Genomic DNA, 13462 nt, shown 5'->3' with positions numbered 1-13462 from the left:
ATAAGGGAGACATCAGAGGTAGATTCTTTATGCAGAGAGTTGTGAATGCATGGAATGCGTTGCCAGCTGTGGTGGTAGAAGCAGAGTCATTGGGGACATTTAAGAGACTGCTGGACATGCACATGGATAGCAGTGAGTTGGGGGTGCATAGGTTAAGTTACTATACTTTACATTAGGATTAAACCTCAGCATAACATCATGGGCCAAAGGGCCTATTCTGTGCTGTACTTTTCTATGTTCTATGTTCTAGAACAGCATTCACTCTCTTTTAAAGGTACAGTACATACCTTCAACTTCATAACATCTGTAATAACATTTCTGAACAGGATAACAAGAAAATATCTCAGTGACTACATTACCAGTTCCACTAATGATCTTAAATTGGTCAGGATTCTTCAGCAATTGCTGCCTAATGACCAAGTCACAGGTTATGGAAGTCATTGGGCATTGGCAATCAAATATTATACCATGTTCCATCCAGGAGGCATTTTAGGGCTGAAGGCTGAATCTTATAAGTGAAACATACAAATCAGAAAGCAAGTGCATAGTAGAACATTAAACAGATTGCTTAACCTGCAATTCATATGTTTGAGACCTTCTGTACTTTTAACTAAGTTGAAAAAGGTGACCAGTTTTAAACACAGAAGTGGTGGACTTTGGCACATTTGCAAAAGGAACAAACAATGATTTGATCAGAATTAACATTGGCAACAGAATATGAGGACAGCTAAAAGGTGATGATGCTACTATTCTGGACTTCTTGTTTTCATTTCCTGAATCCCACAGGAAAAATCATTTCCAAGTGTTCAACTGGAAGACCACTTCAGAGTTCTGAGCATCCATGGATCTGCATATCTTTGGACTTTGAGAAGAAACAGGAGCACTTTGAGGAAACCCATGCAGTCTTGGGTGAATGCACAAACTCTACACAGTTGTCCGAGTCTTGAATTGAACACATGTTGAATGCACTATCCATGTGCTACACCCAAATGCCTGAACAAAATTGTCATCATTGTGAATGAGGAGGAAAAGTCTCCATGGTTGAAGTCTTATATGGCACAAACAGAAATGTTTGTCATGTTGTTTATGAATCATCTCAATGCTAGGAGATCAGTGTGGGAATAACATAGGACAGTATGTTAAGCCCAGTCATCTTTACCTACTTTATTATTGACCATTTCCCCATCAGAAGTCCAAATGTGGGCATGTTCTCTAATGATTCTACAAGGCATGGCACCATCTGCAACTAGTCAGACACTGAAACACCTCAAGTTGAAATGCAAAAACATGAAGACTTAGGCTGATAAGTAACAAGTGACATTCGCGCCACCAAAGTCCAAGACGGCTGCATCTCCATCATGAAATGATCACATCATTTCTCTTTGACAGTAAATGGCTTTACAACTGCTGAATCTATCTTCCACAATCAATAGCCTGAAGCATAGCATTGTCAATATCAAGAATGTGACCACATGAGCAGGCCAGAGTCTTGTAATTCTGTATTAAGTAACTCACATCCTCTGGGCAACAACTGCCCATGAGCTACAAGTCATAAATTGAAGTGTCATGTCATAGTCTCCAATTGACTGGATGATTGCAGCTCCAGGAAAATTCAAATGTTTTGACACTATCCACGACTAAGTAACTTGTTTGAAGTCAGTTGATAAGAATAAAGCTGGAACCAATTTGGACTAATCTTTTGTCAGCTGAAGTCCCTATTTGCAGGCTGGAACAGAGTTGCAATGATTTTTCCTGGGTTGGAAACAGTGAATACTTCAGCCCTCTTTGTTTTTGAAGCAGCAATACTTTCGTAAACAGCTAAATATTGCTACCTTTTGTAGAGACTAAGTAAAAGCAGAATGGATGAGAAATGCAGTCAGAAGGATTTCATTCTTTGTGAGGATATCCCAACTGATTTCTCATCCATCACCTGAGCTGCTCAGCCCTGACAATACGTCAGTGGCCAACTCGATTGACACCTCATTCAGTATGTACTTCCTTTACCACTCATGGACAAGAACAATAGGGAAAACCCTCTGCAAGATGAAAATCACATAGTCTGTCCAATCTAGAAGTGCAAAGACAACTGATGCATGGAAATACCAACACACACAAGTGCTGATTGTTTGGCTGGTTGGCTGATCAGTTCCAATTGATTGATGCATTATCGCCATATTTGGAACTTTTGATAGTCAATTGAAAAAGGGGCAAGATTGAATAAATTTCTTTTGCATGCAGTGCCCACATATCATCGGTTAAAGAGTTAAACACACCGAAATAAACACTTTTCAGGGGGATCTTGTGCTACTTTGAAGTGAGCCCATCTCTGAGCCAGGAGGCCTGATTTCAAGTCTGACCTACTCTGTAATAACATCTCTGAACAAGATGACGAGAAAATATCTAAGTGAGAACTTTATCAGTTCAAGTAATGATCTTAAGTTGGTAGATACTCTTCAGCATTGCTGCCTAATAATGGAATCACACTTATGCTGGTCATTGGGCATTGGCATTCAAAGATGATATCGTGTTGCAACCAGGAGGCACGTTAGGGCTGAAGGCTGAAGCCTGTCAGCAAAACATAGCACTCACAAAGCCACTGCATAGCAGTAGCATTAAACAGCTTGCTAAGCCTGCCGTGGAGATATTTGCGACCTTTTGTCTTTCTAAATAATTTGAAATGAGTCAGGCAGTTTTCAAAACCCAGAAGTGGTCGCCTTTGGCACTTTTGCAAGAGGACCAAACAAAAAATTGCCGTAAATTAAGATTGCCTCAGGGATTATGAGGACAGCTAAAGGGAGACAGCAATACTGTTCTTGTCAGTAATAAGTGCAGGTCCCGAATCCCACTGGAAAAGTTCACGTCCAAGTTTTCTACTCGAAGACCACTTCAGAGCACTCATGGACCTGCACATGTTTTGACTGTAGGAGGAAATTCACACAGACACGGGGTGAAGGTGCAAACTTGACAATCGCCCGAAGCTGCAGTCGAAGGAGCATCCGCTGAGATTGTGAGGCAACAGTTGCTAATGACTGTGCCAACATGCCGGATCAGTTGAGTTAAGTGATCACAGGTGAACACATTTGCAATTATTTCCTTCGTGATTTGCATGTTGAGGAAAGTGGTGTGTTTTCTTAAGGGACTTGTCAAATAATTTGCTGATGTTCCATAGCGTTTGAAATCGCTTAAGGCACATTAAGGCAATTTTCATGGAAATACCTTGGAGCTTATAAAATATCAGTCATTCTAGTGTAAGCCGAGGACAATTTGTTGCGCCGTCAAAGATGCATAATTGGTTCCTTTTACTGGTGAATTCTGCTGTTGTTCTGGCATGGTCCAATAATGAGCAGGCTTGCAAAAGTTGGGGTAAGTTTGATTTACTGGGCTTGTCGAAGGATGGAGATATCATACTGGGCGGAATTTTTGGCGTGCACTCTTATCACATTGAACATCGGCATCTCTCGTTCAGCAATCACCCGGAACCGGCAAAATGCCTCAGGTTAGTGGGTGCCATTAGACGCTCCATTTTGTTCAAAATGGAAAACATCTGCCCTCCTGCTGCTTCACACTCGGAATTAATTTGTGAATTTAAGATTGAAAAAAAATCGTTGACTTAATTTTTGAGATCCGTCAAAGTGTTATAGCCAACATGTACTTTTGCAATCTAGTAAATGTTGTAAGATTGGTAAAAGTACGCGACAAGCTCCCACAATCAAATTTCTAATCAAAACTCTGAAATCTCTTTTGACATTTTGGAATGAGGGATAATTATCGGTGAAGACATTGTGAAAGCTCTCATTCTCTTCTTCGAAATACTGCTATTGGATCTAAGAGGAAGTACTCCATGCACATCTTATCTAAAATTGGGCACATTGTCAAGTCTTTCTTTAATGTCAGCTAAGAGTTTGAGCTCAAGGTCTGCTTTGGAGCATTTATCCACCAACTTCTAATTTAGAGGCAGTTGTGTTACCATTGAAGTATAGCTAATAATAGCTAAATAGTTGCCCCTTTGGATTTAAGTGTTATTGTGCTTTTTTTGTATTTATTTTAATCTTGTTTCTTTCCCTGCTTTGCAGCTTTCGGTTCAGGTCTTTCCGTTTTGCACTGGCGATGATTTTTGCAATAGAGGAAATAAATAATAATACAGCTCTGCTTCCCGGTGTCACACTGGGATACCGCCTGTACGATTCTTGTAAGCTGACCCAGTTGTCGCTAAAAGCAGCTATGGCGTTTCTGAACAAACCCGAGGCAAACACGCCCTCTGCTAACTGTAAAAGCTCCTCCACTGTTTCTGCGATTGTTGCTGATGCTGGATCCACGCAGACTTTAGCAATAGCACCTTCCGTCGGTACCTTCAGAATCCCTATGGTAAGAGATGAATTTAAGAACTTGGTTATGCAGTGTGAATAAATTTTATCAATAATAAATGATATGTTATGTGCGTCACTTAATCCGTGGTCTATGCAAAGTTTGAAACGTTTTTGGGTGGTACAAACAGACAGAAGACTTCAGTTACATCCCCAATAGAATGTTCATTCGGAATGGCCAGACTGTCCAATATAATTCCGCTGGATTGCTTTATTTTTGCTCAGTCGAGCCAGAGCTTTATAACGAGGCTATGATACTTGGAGAAATTGTGGACCGCTATCCTTCCTCTTGTTCGGAGACATTGCTTCGAATGTCAGAAATTTAGTGATGAAAAGACTGAAACTATGAAAAGAAAACGTTTAAACATGATTAAAAAAAATCGCAATATTAGTTCATTTTTCCTCTTTCCTGAGATGCGGGCAGTGCTAGCACAATCTTTGTTTCCAGTCCTCAGTGGCCTATGAGCTGAATGGTTTCCTAGGCCAACTGCGAGTAAGGTTAAAAGTGATTCACGTTATATAAACCAAAAACAGAAATTCTGGAAAATCTCAGTTGATTTGGCAACACTTGTGGAGAGAAATCACAGTCCACGTTTCGGATCCAATGACCCTTCAGAACAAGCTGGGAACCTCTTTTTTTAATATTATCGTGGCTTCACAATCCTTGAAGTTAATCTGCACTGGCCAAATGCCAAGGCCAGCCGCGCATCGGGACCTTGGCTCAGTGGTTATCACTGCTACCTTACTGCGCTTGGGTCCCAGGTTCGTTTCCAGCGACTGTCTGTGTGGAGTTTGCACATTCTCCCCCTGTATGCTAAATTGCCCATAGTTGTTAGGAGGGTGTGTTGCTCTTCGGAGAGTCGGGGTGGACTTGTTGGGCCGAAGGGCCTGTTTCCCCACTGTAGGGAATCTAATCTTCACGTTTTGCTCAGACAAAGGTATTCTAAATGTGCTAAATATACTAAATAATTAAACTAACTATTTTATGGGAGTTTTGCGTAATTTTAATCAAGCCGTGCACTGACGATATTGCAGTCTCCGTGCAAGGTGATTTGACATGTTTTACACATTTCGGGACTCTACCACTGCGTCACAAAAGCCCTACGCTAAACATGCTTTTGTGCATCCGTTTGTCAATTATTTGAAGTGTGTTTGTCATAACCAATGTTAACGTAATTTACCAGCGATCAATCCAGCCATACCGAAAATTCCTTACGTGTAAAATTGCTGTTTTTTTCCAAACTTCATGTGCTACCACACTTGTTCACGTTTTAACTGAGACCAGTCACAGGGGTTAGATGTTTTCTTACTTAATCACGTAATCTCAACACTGAACCGCGATTTAAAACAAAAATGATATTGACAGTATTGATCAAGTACATCGGTGGAAAGAAACCACATGAAGGTTTGCACTCGACAGCCGTCCATCATTAAGTTCAATATCAGTCTTCGAAAAAGAAACAGATAACACTTGAGACAATCCTTAATCTTGGGGAACTGATTCTGGGAACAGTCACATTCAGCCTTTTACTGGTTTCACTACACCACAACAGCCCGACCCTAAACATGCTTTCGTGCATCCGTTTGTCAATTATTTGCTGTGTGCTTGTCATGAACAATGTTAACGTAATTTATGAGTGGGAGAAAGTGAGGACTGCAGATGCTGGAGACCAGAGTTGAAAACTGTGATGTTGGAAAAACACAGCAGGCCAGGCAGCATCCGAGGAGCAGGAGAATCGACGTTTCGGGCAAAAACCCTTCTTCAAGAATGAGGCTGGTGTGCCAGGCGGGCTGTGATAAAAGGTGGGGGGGGGGGGGGGGGGGGAAGGATTTGGGGGAGGGGTGCTGGAAATACTAGGTGGAAAGAGGTGAGGGTGAGGGTGATAGGCCGGAGAGGGGGAGAGGGGGGAGGTGTGGGCAGAGGTTTTGCACTTCTTGTGGTTACGGGGAAGGTACCTAAAGTGGAGGTTGGGTTGGTGGGGGGTGTGGACCTGACTATGGAGTCGCTGAGGGAGTGGTCTCTCAGGAAGCTGACAGGGATATATTCCCCTCCCCACCCCTATCAGCTTTGGAGAGACCACTCCCTCTGTGACTCCCTGGTCAGGTCCACACCTCCCCCCTCACCTTCCTCCAAGGCCCCAGCGGATCCTTCCATATCCATGCAAATTCACCTGCACCTCCACACACATCATTTACTGTATCTGTTGCACCCATGTGCTCTCCTCTACATTGGGGAGACAGGCCGCCTACTTGCGGAACGTTTCAGAGAACACCTCTGGGACACACACCAACCAACCCAACGGTCCTGTGGCTGAACACTTTAACTCCCCCTCCCACTCCACCAAGGACATGCAGGTCCTTGGCCTCCTCCATCACCAGACCATGACCACATGACGCCTGGAGGAAGAGCGCCTCATCTTCCACCTAGGAACCCTCCAACCACACGGGATGAATTTAGATTTCTCCAGCTTCCTCATTTCCCCTCCCCCCCACCTTATCTCAGTCCCAACCCCCGACTCAGCACCACCCTCTTGACCTGCAATCTTCTTCCTGACCTCTCCGCTCCCACCCCCTCTCCGACCTATCACCCTCACCCTCACCTCCTTCCATCTATCGTATTCTCAATACCCCTCCCACAAAATCCCCTCCCCCACCTTCTATCTCAGCTCGCTTGGCACACCAGCCTCATTCCTGAAGAAGGGCTTATGCCCGATTCTCCTGCTCCTCGGATGCTGCCTGGCCTGCTGTGTAATTTGAGTGATCAATCCAGCCATAACGAGCATTCCTTACGTGTAAAGCTGCCGTTTTATTTTTGCAAACTTCGTGTATTACCACATTTGTTCATCTCACGTTTTAAGTGAGACCAAACACGGGGGTTAGGTCAGCAGCTTCAAAAATGAACTAATGTCATTGTGAATTCTGCGCTGTGCAACTGAGTATAGCAGTTGGGAAATTAAGTTGAGGTTGTACAGCACATTGGGGAGGCCTCTCTGGAGGTCTGCGTCCAGTTCTGATCGCACAGCCATAGGGAGGTGATGATTAAGATGGAGACGGTTCAGATTAAGCTGTAGACGGAGGCAGGTGGGATTAGTTTCGTTTGGGATTTAATTCGGTATGGACTGGTTGGGGCCAAGGGTCTGCTTTTATGCTGTGTGACTCTACGGCAATGATGAAGACAACTTTTGTTGAGTAAGGACCCAAAGACATTATATAAGATGCAAAAACAGAGAAAAAAACCCCTTACATTTCGTTAAACAATCTTGTGCGATGAACTCCACTGTAAAATTCAAAGAACAAGTGTATAACCCGTTATTTCCTGAACCTTTGGAATTAACGAGTTGTAAAATGAAAAGGTGAACAACATTGAATATGAATGGAATATGCACCATGTACCACAGCAAACAACACAATAAATAGAATGTTAAACAATGTAACACAGGCATTATGTTGTCAATTGAAATAATTCTCATTAAAACTACACAATATTTTTGTTTTGCTCACAGGGGCACATATAATTCATGCCTGAGAGTCAGTTAGCTTAATTTTAATGCCAGAAGTAGGATGAAATTCTACAAAGTTGGGAGCCTTGAATTAAAACGATGTTGAACATGCTGATAAAGATGGAAGGTGTTTGATTAAGAGTAATTTTATGTTTGGGCAATTTGCAGAGCAGAATACGTAGAATTAGTCACTTCATCTTGCTTTTCTTTTCCAACTGTTGATTTCAATGGAGGAGGACTAGAGGCGAGATCGAACGAGGACTGACGATATGATATTATGCAAAGTTAGAATGATCCCTAAGGTACATGGAGGCAGAGACAAACAAAGAATAAGAGAATGTTCAATGACGTTCTTCACGTTAAAATACGATAATTGGAAATTGTGTGTTGTGTCACCTGGGGCAAGGTAACCATGAAAGAGCAAAACTTGGAAATAACACGGGGGAGAATATTTGAATACGACGTTTTGATGGTATTAATTAAGTACTTTATTATGCCTTTACGATAGGCCATTTCTTTAAGCACAGCGGGAATGAATATCTTTGCTCGTCTCTACCAATGTCCACGCGCAGACCAACCACAATTCGCTTCATAAACAGCCACAAACTATAATCGATGCACAAATGTTTTTGCTTTATTTGTGGCAGGTTAGTTATTTTTCTACCTGTGCGTGCCTGAGCAATAGAAAGGAATATCCGTCATTTTTTCGAACAATACCGAGTGATTACTATCAGGCAAGAGCATTAGCCCAGCTGGTGAAACATTTTGGATGGACGTGGATCGGGACAGTTAAGAGCGACAATGACTATGGGAACTTTGGAATGCAAGCATTTGAGGAAACAGTCCAACGATTAGGTGTTTGCATTGCGTTTTCCGAATCGTTTCATATAACACACGATCGAGAGAAACTACTGAAAACAATTGACACCATAAAATCCTCTTCTACAAAAACTATCGTTGCATTTGTGAATAAATCAAACATGCGGACTCTGCTAAAAGAAATGATAAGACAAAATGTTAGCGGCATCCAATGGATTGGAAGCGAATCATGGGTTTCTGCGTTGCTTCTCTCTCCGGAGGAAACTAAAAAGATTGCTTCTGGAACAATTGGAGTTGCAATTCGCAAAGTCGGTATACCAGGGTTGAAGGAGTTCTTAATGAAAGTTCATCCGTCTTTGTATCCAGGGAACCTCTTGGTAAAAAAGTTTTGGGAAAGTTGTTTCGGCTGCACTCTAAGCGGTGGAAACAAAACAGATTCGCGGAAAACTGAATTGGAGCTTAAGGAATGCACAGGGAAAGAAACTTTACAAAATGTCCAAAATGAATTTACTGATGTGTTACAATACAGAGTCACTTACAATGTGTACAAAGCAACTTATGCTATAGCTCATGCACTTCACAATATGGCGTCATGTAAAACTGGGGAAGGACCGTTCTCCAATGGGAGTTGTGCAAATATTTCAAATTTTGAACCATGGCAGGTAAGAAACGTGTAATGTTGTTTGCCGATTGTATTTACATTAAAATCCAATGTGATTGTATTCACGGTTGAATATTTGCAATTAGTGTAAACGTGTTCCGAATTTGTTTTTTAAAGTTGCTGTATTACATGAGAACAGTGAATTTCATAACAAAGATCGGAGAAAATGTTTATTTTGATGAAAACGGAGACCCAGTCCCAACATATGACATTGTAAACTGGCGACCAAATGCCCTCGGTGACATTGACATTGTAAATGTTGGACACTATGATGGATCAGCTCGTTCAGGAGATGAATTTTCGACAATAGAAGAGGCAATTGTTTGGAGTGGCGGTCAGAAGTCGGTAAGATTTGTGAAGAACTCCCCCTTTTTTAAACACTACATGATTTTAATTTCAATTTCCTTTCTCTGAAACGGAAAAGTTGTATCAAATAGGCGCCGTATGAGCTGCTGTATATTTCCAGATGCTAAGTAAAATTATCAAGCATTTTAAAATGGAAAAGTTCTGCTCACCAATTGAGAAAACCAGCCTACTTGATTGACACGACATGCACAATCATTTCCTCTACCAGATGCTCCGTAGCAGCAGCTACAAAATACACTGCAGAAATTCAGCAATGGTCATTAGGGTGCACCTTCCAAATCCATGTCCACCTCCATCCAGAACATCGGCAACAAACGCATGAGAACACTACTATCTGCAAGTTCCCCTGGCAGCTACTCATCAAGGAGGAGAAAGTGAGGACTGCAGATGCTAGAGAACAGAGTCGAGAGTGGGGTGCTGGGAAAGCACAGCAGGTTAGGCAGCATCCGAGCAGCAGAGATTCCTGGAGGGCTGATGCCCGAAACGTTGATTCTCCTGCTTCTCGGATGCTGCCTGACCTGCTGTGCTTTTTCAGCGCCCTATTCTCGACAACTATTCGCCATTTTGATTCGGAAATGTTTCTCAGTGCCTCCCTTATGACATTGTATGTCCATCTACGGGAAATGGATTGCAAAAGGTCAGGAAGGCTGCTCAAAGGCACAAGGGGATTGATAATAAATGCTGGCCGCGCTAGAAAAGACCACAGCGCCTGATTTTTATTCTAAATCTGGTTTTCAAATCAGCCACTAAATAGTAGTACTACAAAATACATTCGAATTTATTTAGTTGCTTCCAGACTCCCATTTTCAATAACGAATTCAGTAACTCCTAGGACATGTCATGAATGTAGTGACGAGAATTTTAATTCACTCGTAGTGCCCTGGCTCCGCAACTGCAAATCTATTGCAAGCACTGGACATTGGCTTTAGAATGAGATATGATGAGGTCGCAAAATGTAACATTAAATCAAAAATGACAATCCCAACAAATGTAACAGAAATAACTATTGTTCTGTAAGCACAACTGAATGTTGTAGATTTTCCTCGTGGAATTACTAGCATTTCTTCACCTTTGTATTCATATTCCCAATCAGGTTCCTAAAGCTGTTTGTTCAGAAAGCTGCCATCAAGGAACAAGAAAAGCAAGAAGAAAAGGGCAACCCATTTGCTGTTTTGATTGCATACAATGTGGACAAGGCGAAATTAGTAACACAACCGGTAAGAAATACCATTGCTAAAGGCATTGTTGCCTAAACTTGCTACCGTCATTGCACAGGTGTTAAGGTTCCTTGTATAATGACCAAATCTGGCGTTGTTTCTTTAGATTCCGTTCAGTGCATCAAATGTCCACTGGAATTCAAATCTAACGAAAGACAGGATATGTGCATCCCAAAGGACATCGAGTTTCTTTCCTTTTTTGAGACAATGGGAATCATTCTGGTGACACTGGCGCTGTTTGGAGCCTGCACCACTGTTGGTGTGTTCGCAATATTCTACATCTACAGACACACTCCGATTGTTAAAGCTAACAACTCTGAGTTAAGCTTCCTGCTTCTTTTTGCCCTGACACTTTGTTTTCTGTCTTCAATTACGTTCATTGGGACACCTTCAGTTTGGTCTTGTATGCTCTGCCACGTAGCTTTTGGGATTAGTTTTGTTCTTTGCATTTCTTGTGTATTGAGTAAAACAATTGTTGTGGTGATGGCGTTCAAAGCAACATTTCCCGGCAATAATATGATGAAGTGGTTTGGACCAAGACAACAACGGCTGATGGTTTACCTCCTCACACTGGTACAATGTGCAATATGTACTACCTGGCTAATTGTATTTCCAACTTATCCATTGAAAAACACTAGTCACTCTCATAAGATAATCGTGTTTGAATGTAATGTAGGATCTTCATTAGCCTTTTGTTGTGTACTCGGTTATATTGGATTTCTCTCCTGTGTGTGCTTTGTGGTAGCTTTTCTCGCTCGAAAACTTCCAGATAACTTCAACGAAGCGAAACACATAACGTTTAGCATGCTTATCTTTTGTGCAGTTTGGATAACTTTCATTCCAGCTTACATAAGTTCACCAGGGAAATATGCTGTGGCGGTTGAAGTGTTCGCTATTTTGGCCTCCAGCTTTGGTGTGCTTATTTGCATTTTTGCTCCAAAATGTTATATTATTCTACTGAAGAAAGAAAACAATACAAAGAGGAACATGGTGGGCTCAGTGGCTCCGAAATAATGATTTGAAAACATTCCTAAATAAGGCATGGATATTTTAATGGGTAACTATTTTGTCGTGAAGCGCAATTCCATGCGAACAGAATGTCTTACCAGCACCCACTTTACACAATCGATCGTAGCCGCAATGATCAGCAAGAACTGTAATTTTGAAGTTGGGCTATGTCTATTTAATATGGATCAAAGTCTTTTAGTTCCTTCAGCACTCTTAATTTCTTCATTGCACCGAGTTTCGAGATGAATTAAGTTTCTTCAATAAAAAAAATCCCTTATGAAATTTGGTCTATTCAAGTGAGCGAAATACATTAATCACATAATCTCACAAAACCAATTAAGAAAACAAAATCATTGTGCTCATTTAACACTGAGGGGCTCGATCGCGGGAGGCTGTGGTGATGTGGGAATACGGAGAATTTAGAATCTTGGAGTTTACCATTTTAGTGGCACAATGTAAAAGTAGATATTCCTGCTGTTTTAGAATTCGTTTTATGTTCATCTCCCAAGGGAGGATACAAATAACTTGCTAATTCATTTCCTAATGGTGACACCTCTGCAATATATAATCACTAACCAGCAGGCTCTGTATACTTATTTAATTGATGTACATGATATGTCTTAGCTGAAATATGTTGCGTATATTCTAACCGTGATACTGTAATTCACCGATATGTTATAAGTTTGGCATTTCGAAGTTGAAAAGTCATTCATGTAATGGAATGCAGCCTATAACATACTGCACGCATCGAGCTCTGCATCGATTGAAGCCAATAGAGATTTGGAGTTTGCACATTCTCCCTGTAGCTGCGTGGGTTTCCTCCAGATGTTCCAGTTTCCTCTCACAGACCAAAAATGTGCAGGTTAGATGGTTTGACCGTGCAAAATTGTACCATAGTGTACAGGGATCTGTAGTCATGGTGGATTAGCCATGCAAAAAGGCATGATTACGTGGACTTGGATTTGGGTTTGGATATGGATGGGATGCTCTTTGGTGGGTCGATGTGGAATCGATGGACCGCATGGTCTCCTTCAGCTCTGTAGGGATTCGAAAAGAAATTACAAATTGGTGTCTCAACACATTTATCTTTTATTCGTATGCATTAGCTACAAAGAAAGTCCATGGATTTGAATTCTTTTCTTTCTAAATAATGGTGACAGAATTGTTGGCGTTGATTGTGGCCAAAAATGTAGAAACCAATATTAAACACAGATGACTAAATATCTGTTCAGCAATTGAATCTTTCATGGAGTAATTGTAGACGCATTTTTGGAAATCTTACTTGTCAGTCTTATTCAGTTCCTTTGAACCGAATTCTGTGTGTGGGAGGAATCAACAAGCCTAGATGATATATTTGTCGACTTTTCTTAAAATATCAAGACCTTAGGGGAGGCTTCCAGGAGGACAGTGCAACCATCTTTGGAAGATTGCCAATCCTGGGATGGAGACATCGTATCTCAGGGACTGAGATATGTGATGGTGGTGTTCGTGCGAGGTCATACTCCTGCTTCCTGGATCCATCAGCAT

General features: G+C 41.6%; 1 protein-coding gene across 1 annotated transcript; it reads left to right on the top strand.

The window, feature by feature from the left end:
- Positions 1 to 3338: 3338 nt before the first annotated feature.
- Positions 3339 to 11941, top strand: LOC140478471 (extracellular calcium-sensing receptor-like). Its single transcript, XM_072571729.1, has 6 exons — positions 3339 to 3496; positions 4074 to 4365; positions 8512 to 9345; positions 9462 to 9689; positions 10804 to 10927; positions 11034 to 11941. The coding sequence occupies exons 2-6, from the start codon at positions 4108 to 4110 to the stop codon at positions 11939 to 11941; spliced, it is 2352 nt and encodes a 783-aa protein (XP_072427830.1). The 5' UTR covers positions 3339 to 3496; positions 4074 to 4107.
- Positions 11942 to 13462: the final 1521 nt, after the last annotated feature.

This window comes from Chiloscyllium punctatum, chromosome 6, assembly GCF_047496795.1.
Source record: "Chiloscyllium punctatum isolate Juve2018m chromosome 6, sChiPun1.3, whole genome shotgun sequence".
Classification (NCBI taxonomy): Eukaryota; Metazoa; Chordata; class Chondrichthyes; order Orectolobiformes; family Hemiscylliidae; genus Chiloscyllium; species Chiloscyllium punctatum.
This window is presented reverse-complemented; position numbering and strand designations above follow the sequence as displayed.

Coding starts and splice junctions, on each gene's coding strand:
- LOC140478471 (XM_072571729.1), top strand. CDS start 4,108: ATGATTTTTGCAATAGAGGAAATAAATAATAATACAGCTCTGCTTCCC. Junction 9,346..9,461: donor CAAATTTTGAACCATGGCAG/GTAAGAAACGTG, acceptor TGTTTTTTAAAG/TTGCTGTATTACATGAGAAC. Junction 9,690..10,803: donor GGAGTGGCGGTCAGAAGTCG/GTAAGATTTGTG, acceptor ATTCCCAATCAG/GTTCCTAAAGCTGTTTGTTC.